Below are 8058 nucleotides of genomic sequence, written 5' to 3' on the forward strand. Positions count from 1 at the left end.
GCGGTGAACATGCCTAATCAACTTCGGAGAGAACTTAAGGGTCTGCTGGAAGTGGGTTGTTGGGTTAAATGGTTGAGTTGGTGAAGTTAATTTAACGTCATATAAAGAAGGGTTTTTTTTATATAAAAATTTTTAATCATTCCGTTTTTATTTTATTAAAAAAATTACAATCCTTCTATTTTCTTCTTAGATTTAAATAAAATAAATCATAAGTTATGGAACATGGTCTCCTTTTGTCTGCTATTGATCCTTTGGACCCACACCACAGGGCCAGCAGCCCAGCACCATGCACCTTTTCAATCATTCATGATTCATCACTCAACCCTCATAGGGCACAGCCTGGATAATCCAAATCTAAACCCACCCCTATTAGTTTCAATTTAATTTCTATTGAATAAAAAAATTATACATACATACATACATACATGATACATACATGCATGTGTACAATAATAGTGTCATATTCTACTATTTGTAGTGTGTTACCTACACTAGTGTCAAGGTTTAATGAGTGATGACTAACAAACTTGAATTGATCAGACACTTTTTTTTTTTTTGAGAAAAGTCTTGCTTAATCCCCATCCTTTAATGTCCACAAATGGGCCACTTTTGCTTTTGTCAAATGCGGTCATAGTTAGTTATAGTTTCTCAACTATGCATGAACGTGGACCACAATTGGGTCTTGAAATTCATAGGCTTAGAAATTTACAAGTTGAGAATTCTTTCCTTTTCAATTCTTAATGACTTAATGTGGAAGCAAGCATACGTCGTTTACACACAAGGGAATAAGCATAAAGATGCCCCACGTTCCCTTGTGCTTTATACCATTCACTTCTCATTTGTTGCTAACTTTGCATGTGTTAGTTTTTGCTATGTCCCCTTTACAAATTTCTCTTGAAAATGATCTTAATACGATTAAACAAAAAGTTGTAATTAAAATATTGCGAGCATTAACAAGAATTCAATGTTTTCTTATAATTATTATGTCTTATGAGGACCTTTAAAATAATTGCATAGGTGGGGGATCCACGCTCAGACCATGATTGTTGGGAGAGGCCTGAGGACATGGACACAGCCAGGACGGTGTACGCTGTTGATGCCCCAAACGCGGCTTCTGATGTTGCCGGTGAAACCGCGGCCGCGCTTGCAGCCTCATCCTTGGTATTCTGGTCAACTGACCCGGGTTATGCAGAAACATTGTTACGGAATGCTATTAGTGCCTTCCAATTTGCAGATAACTACAGGGGTGCTTACAGTGACAATGCCAATGTTAAGTATAGTGCTTGCCCATATTATTGTGATTTTGATGGATATCAGGTAACTAATTTGATTATTGGATAAGTTGCTTTTGCCTTTTGGATATACTAGAGACTAATAGCATTGGTAGGATAGCGATTTAAACTTTTCAATGAAAGAGACAAGGAAAATGATGCATCCAAATGATAAATTTAATAGATTAATTAGCATAAATACAAGTGTAGCCATCATAGCTAAATCCAATTAGCATTCTAATTTCTTTATATTTATGCTCATCATTGACAAAGTTCAAAAGAAATTTGTGTGCAGATATAATGTACACCATTGGTATAACATGTAAAACTATTTTACTCTGCTGATATATAGTAATTGAATTTGAATAGAATATGCATTAACGGAATTTGTGACTTGTGACATGATAGGACGAGTTATTGTGGGGTGCGGCATGGCTAAGAAGGGCCACGAAGGATGATAATTTCCTCAACTACCTTCAAACCAATGGCAAAACGCTTGGTGCTGACGACAACATCAATGAATTTGGTTGGGACAACAAGCATGCTGGCCTCAATGTTCTTGTCTCCAAGGTCAGCCTCTCATTACTCCTCTGCTCCACTAAACCACACACATTAAAATCACAAAAGTTTAATGTGACACCAAAAATGTACACAAATCATACCAACAGAAATTAAAATCAACGTGCATCTTGTTGATAATCAAATTGATCAATCCCTCTCCTTTTCTCTCCCAGGAAGTCCTTGAAGGAAATCTATACTCACTTGAATCCTTCAAGGCGTCAGCCGATAGCTTCATGTGCACGCTCATACCCGAATCTCCTAGCTCACACATAGAGTACACTCCTGGTGGACTTTTGTTTAGGCCCGGAGGGAGTAACTTGCAACATGCTACTTCAATTTCATTCCTTGAGTTGGTTTATGCTAATTACTTGGATCACACGTCACAGTCCCTCAATTGTGGGAATGTTGTGGTTAGCGCTCAAACACTTCGGCAACATGCTAAGAGGCAAGTTGATTACATTCTGGGTGATAATCCAATGGGGTTATCGTACATGGTTGGATATAGCAACTACTATCCGCAGCGCATTCATCACCGTGGCTCCTCTTTACCTTCCATCAAGGATCATCCTCAGTTTATTGCATGCAAGGAAGGTTCAACGTACTACAACTCCACTGATCCAAACCCAAATGTGCTTGTGGGAGCCATCGTTGGAGGACCTGGGGAAGATGATGTGTATGTGGATAATAGGGATGATTTTAGAAAATCCGAGCCAACCACATACATCAATGCACCATTTATTGGTGTTCTAGCATATTTTGCTGCTAATCCTAACTTCAGTTAATTCATGTGTCAACAAATACAAGTTATTTTTTGTAAATTAAAGAAAGATATAGGGCTAAGATTAAGATGTCTCTCATCTTGAGGGAATTCAAGATAGAAGAGGCTTTGCCCGTGTTTTAGAAATGTAACTGAATTGAGTTGAAGTCACAAAAGCTCCTTGTGACTTTTATTTTGTTTTCATTTATAAGGGGGGAATCAAACTTCTAATTACTTATAAACAAAACCGCAGGAACAAACATGTTCTTATTATTTCTCAGTTTAGAATTAGATTTTAACTTTTTTTCAAAAAGGTGTAAACTCTTGAATATCTGTTTGTTTGTTGAGAATAGAAGACTGATCATAAAACCTGCTATATACATGTAGTTCTAAAAAATTGAATTCAGGATATGAAGTTTAAGTAACCCAAGTAACTATCACCAGTGCTAGGCTTTATGAGTTTTTATAAATTCTAAATCTTAAACTTCACATTTTTATTCTCTAATTCAGCTAAATAAAATTTTTTGGATAAAGTATGATTTTTGTCTCTAATATTTGTGACTTTTTTCAAAAATACCTATTTAATTTTGTTCAATATTTGTAACGTTTTCGATTTATTCAATTTTGTCCTTTCAATTTGTGCCAAAACTATCTCCCAAAGTTTTTAATTTTGTCCCTAAAATTTTACATGAACTAATGTACAAGAGTAATTTTGACACAAATCAAAAGATGTTGAGCGTATTTTTTAAAAAATCGCAAACATTAAGGACAAAAAAAACATACTTTACCCCCTTTTTTTTTTGTTCGAACTATATATTCTCTTTTGTGTTTTGGTATTGGAACTACATTTTTCAAAACATAGGGGTTAGTTTTTGGGCTTGACAATGATAGAATCCAGATAGAAACTTCATGGGCCAACGAGATGTAAGGACAAACCAAGGTATTGGGCTTCCTTTGGTGGATTAGATCCATCTCTTGTTCAGTCTAAGCCGGGATGAACCAAGTTTTCTTTTTGAAGTTAATCTTGTCCTGACCAAAAAAAAAAAAAAGTTAATCTTGTATTTTGTTAACCAGAATCTTCTAATGTTTCATAACTATTGATATTGCTGCATTTTAACCAAGGTCATTGAATAATGAATATAATTGCAGTTTGGCATGTGTGGCAGGGGAGGGAGGTCTAAATCCGCAAGTAACTAACTCACATAGCAATATAGCATGGTTTTGAGACCTTAATCTCACAAGATCCTATAACTAAACCAGGACCATAGACCACTAAGAAGAAGACAAATCAAGATAATCATAAGGTAAATTATAACCGCATATACTTGTATTCCCCTAGAAACCACTCTTACTATTTTGTACCCTTTTGGATGAATGCTATACATAACATATGTCGCTACTAGTAACGCAAAGGGAGAAAAAAATATCTCCATTTTCTTAATTTTTCATTTATTTAATTTTTTTGGGGAGGTTTGAAAGGAACCATCCATTCCAAAGAACGTACCTCAGAATGCCAAGTAAGCAGGAATTATCATCCACGTGTCAAATGAGGATAGGTTGGTTGACATGAGCCTCAAATGAGATATCACTTTGTAACTATATAAACTGTGTGAAGAGCATGCATGTGTGGTAAAGAGGCACACTAAAAGAGGTTGCTGTAGGGGATAAGATTCTTGTGTTGTTGCTGCTGGTTTAGGCATATTCATTATTTTTCTTGCATTGAAACAATGGCCTCAGCATCAGCATCAGCAACTCTTCTCAAGTCATCCCCAGTTCTTGACAAGTCTGAGTGGGTTAAAGGCCAAACACTTCGCCAAACTGCAGTGTCTCTTGCAAGAACTAACTCTGCCACCCCTTCACCACTCACCATCAGAGCTGGTTCCTATGCCGACGAGCTCGTAAAGACCGCCGTATGTATCAATCATTAACCAAGGATAGACTCACATGTAGATAACAATTTAAAAGTTTACAACTAACAATTTCACGTGAAGACAACTGCACGAGTTTACAACTAACATATCATTAGTAGTGTTTATTTGTTTTGATGTTGAGTTAGTTCAAATTGTTGATGTGAATGCAGAAAACTATTGCCTCACCGGGGCGTGGTATTCTGGCCATGGATGAGTCGAATGCTACCTGTGGGAAGCGTTTGGCCTCAATTGGGTTAGAGAACACCGAAGCTAACCGCCAAGCATACCGTACCCTGCTTGTGTCAGCACCAGGCCTTGGTCAGTTCATATCTGGCGCCATTCTCTTTGAGGAAACTCTCTACCAATCCACCGTTGATGGCAGGAAGATTGTTGATGTACTTGTTGAGCAAAACATTGTTCCCGGTATCAAAGTTGACAAGGTAAGCCTTTTTTATTTCAATTTCCTTTCAAATTATACTGAACTTATGTGTACAATATAAGAAAAAAAAAAGTTGATATATTGGTCAACTGTTAATCAAAAGTTGTTAGCTTTTCTAGAATTCCTGTACTCTTCTTATGTGAACTTGGTAGTATTTGATTTGATTGATGATAGAGATGTGGGACATGTAACCTCCCATTGGATGGAATAGGCTCTGATACCATATTAGAAACCCAAAAAACTTGCTGATAGGGTGAGAGATGTTTAGCACTTAAAAATTCTTAAGACACCTTATCTTTTAGAGATGTGGTTTAATAATTTATGACATTCTACACTTTAACAAGTGGTTTATGTGGCAATAACAACAGGGTTTGGTGCCATTGGCTGGTTCCAATGATGAGTCATGGTGCCAAGGTTTGGATGGTCTTGCCTCTCGCTCAGCTGCATACTACCAGCAAGGTGCTCGTTTCGCCAAATGGTGAGTTTCTGCCTATTGTTATTGTCCTCTTTTTCTTTGGCAGCAACATCAAACTTATACCAAACTCAATTTCATTCATAAATTAGGCGTACCGTTGTGAGCATCCCCAATGGTCCTTCTGCTCTTGCAGTTAAGGAAGCAGCCTGGGGTCTGGCTCGCTATGCTGCCATTTCTCAGGTGAGAAGTGAGAAACACTAAGTTACATAAAGAGATTTTCATTTTGGTTTCACTTCTATAAATACAGTCTTCTGATGTGCATTCTTTTTAATGCTTAGGACAATGGCTTGGTCCCAATTGTGGAGCCAGAGATCTTGCTTGATGGTGAACATGGCATTGACAGGACTTTTGAGGTAGCGAAAAAGGTTTGGGCTGAGGTTTTCTTCTACCTTGCTGAGAACAATGTCCAGTTTGAGGGTATCCTCCTTAAGCCTAGCATGGTTACTCCTGGAGCCGAGTCCAAGGACAGAGCCTCTCCTCAGAAAGTTGCTGACTACACACTCAAGCTTCTTCACAGCAGAATTCCCCCGGCCGTCCCCGGAATTATGGTAAGTAACACTGCCAAACTCCATCATTACATTGTTCTTTATATGTTGATGTACTAAGAAAATGTCCAATTTTGTGTAGTTCTTGTCTGGTGGACAATCTGAGGTGGAAGCAACTCTCAACTTGAATGCAATGAACCAATGAATATGGTTTTGTACTTCATTCCTTGTACTCTTCTATGCTAAGAATACTAGAATAGGAAATAAAACACTCAGTAGATTACTGTAGTAGAATGTTGATTAATCACCAAGAGTGCCCTTACTAGATTGGATTATAATAATAAATAAAATAGTTTTATAGAAGCTATCACTTGGTAATGTGTAGGGTTGAAATCTTGGTTCTGTTTGCACTTTATAATGTTCATTAGTTTGCCAACTTCAAGAACCATGTCAGTTGGATTCTTATTTTATTTTAACCAAAGTTTGCAGATAACTTAAGTACCTTCCCTTCAAATAGGTTTGGTAATTCTGTCTTCTTTATTCTTTTTGCTTCTACCAATCTACATGCGATTGCTTAATAGACTTGATAGTTTCCCTACTACCAAAGAAGGAAAAGTAAATATATTTGTGACTTTGGCCATTGAATATCATAGTTTGGAGACCTCAATCTCTCCAAAATCTGAGACTAAATCAGGACCATAAAATCTTTTAGAAGGAGACAAATTGCATCATCATCAAGCCTAGTTATAACCGCACACTGGTTTTTCCATACAAAAGCCACTAACTTGTACCCTTTTGGATGCATGTTACACCTTTGTCACTAATAGCAGCACAATTGTGGGGAAAAAACTCTACCTTTTATTTCCAAATTCCAAGTCTATTTGTTAACTTTTACAAGGTGAGCAAAGAGCCATCCATTTCAACCACTTAATGCAGGAGATTATTGTAAGAGCACAAGTTTACCATCTTATATTTAAACACACTCGTAATAAAAATAGTATTTTTACTACTTGTTATTAAGAGTGCGTTTAAATATGAGATGGTAAACTTGTGTAATGTATTCACCTAGGAATTTTTTGACAATGGAAAATGCCAAGTAAGCAGGAGTTATCATCCACATGTCAGGTGAGGATAGGTTGGTTGACATGAGCCTCAAATGAGATATCACTTGGTAACTATAAATATAGAGAGAACAGAGTGCATGTGTGGTAAAAAGGCACACAAAGAGGTTGCTGAAGGGGATAAGATTATTGTGTTGCTGCTTGTTAAGGCAGATTCATACCATTTTATTGCATTGAAACAAACAATGGCCTCAGCATCAGCAACTCTTCTCAAGTCATCCCCAGTTCTTGACAAGTCTGAGTGGGTTAAAGGCCAAACACTTCGCCAAACTGCAGTGTCTCTTGCAAGAACCAACTCTGCCGCCCCATCACCATCAGCACTCACCATCAGAGCTGGTTCCTATGCCGAGGAGCTCGTCAAGACCGCGGTATGAACGATAAAACATTGTTTTGAATGCTAGATGATAATGATTCACCCCCATAATTCATTTTGTTCTTTGCACTTTGGATTTCTAGTACTTTAGTTATGAACTTATGTTGCACCAAAGCATGGTTTACTTTACCAACTACGAACCAAGAGTAGCTCCATTTATGAACTTCAGAGGGCGTGTAGTTTTACATCTTACATTAGCATGGTTTTGAAATTGTTGCTTCAATCTTCTTCAACCGTGTAATCTTTTGAATGTGTACGTGTATAATATATTTAGAAAACTATTGCTTCACCTGGGCGTGGGATTTTGGCGATGGATGAGTCAAATGCAACCTGTGGGAAGCGTTTGGCCTCAATTGGGCTAGAGAACACTGAAGCTAACCGCCAAGCATACCGCACCCTCCTTGTGGCAGCACCAGGCCTTGGTCAGTTCATCTCCGGTGCCATTCTCTTTGAAGAAACTCTCTACCAATCCACCGTTGATGGCAAGAAAATTGTTGATTTACTTAAAGAGCAAAGCATTGTTCCTGGTATCAAAGTCGACAAGGTAAGCTCAATGTGTCTTCTTTCTTTGAAATGTTTGACAACAAAAAAATTAGCCAAAAACAACAAAAAATTGTCTTATTTAATATTTATTAATTATTACTAGAATTAATTAATCTTAAATAA

At 37.3% G+C, this 8058-nt stretch overlaps 3 protein-coding genes across 3 annotated transcripts in view; all 3 read left to right on the plus strand.

Annotated features, from left to right (window-relative positions):
• The window catches only part of LOC107628841 (endoglucanase 24-like), a 4031-nt gene extending 1169 nt beyond the window's left edge, over positions 1–2862 (plus strand). The window contains exons 2-4 of the mRNA XM_016331450.2: positions 1018–1317; positions 1680–1841; positions 2006–2862. Coding sequence (XP_016186936.1) covers positions 1018–1317; positions 1680–1841; positions 2006–2614 — 1071 coding nt within the window. The 3' untranslated portion in view covers positions 2615–2862. The remainder of the gene's footprint in view (positions 1–1017; positions 1318–1679; positions 1842–2005) is intronic.
• LOC107628840 (fructose-bisphosphate aldolase 1, chloroplastic) overlaps positions 4191–8058 on the plus strand; it is a gene marked incomplete in the record, with an annotated part of 5316 nt that continues 1448 nt past the window's right edge. The window contains 6 exon segments of the mRNA XM_016331449.2: positions 4191–4499; positions 4670–4939; positions 5307–5416; positions 5503–5593; positions 5692–5961; positions 6041–6101. Coding sequence (XP_016186935.1) covers positions 4317–4499; positions 4670–4939; positions 5307–5416; positions 5503–5593; positions 5692–5961; positions 6041–6101 — 985 coding nt within the window.
• LOC107632273 (fructose-bisphosphate aldolase 1, chloroplastic-like) overlaps positions 7100–8058 on the plus strand; it is a 3915-nt gene continuing 2956 nt past the window's right edge. The window contains exons 1-2 of the mRNA XM_021117133.1: positions 7100–7387; positions 7667–7936. Of these exons, the coding sequence (XP_020972792.1) occupies positions 7100–7387; positions 7667–7936 (558 nt within the window). The remainder of the gene's footprint in view (positions 7388–7666; positions 7937–8058) is intronic.

The sequence above is a fragment of the Arachis ipaensis genome, chromosome B03, assembly GCF_000816755.2.
Source record: "Arachis ipaensis cultivar K30076 chromosome B03, Araip1.1, whole genome shotgun sequence".
NCBI lineage: Eukaryota > Viridiplantae > Streptophyta > Magnoliopsida > Fabales > Fabaceae > Arachis > Arachis ipaensis.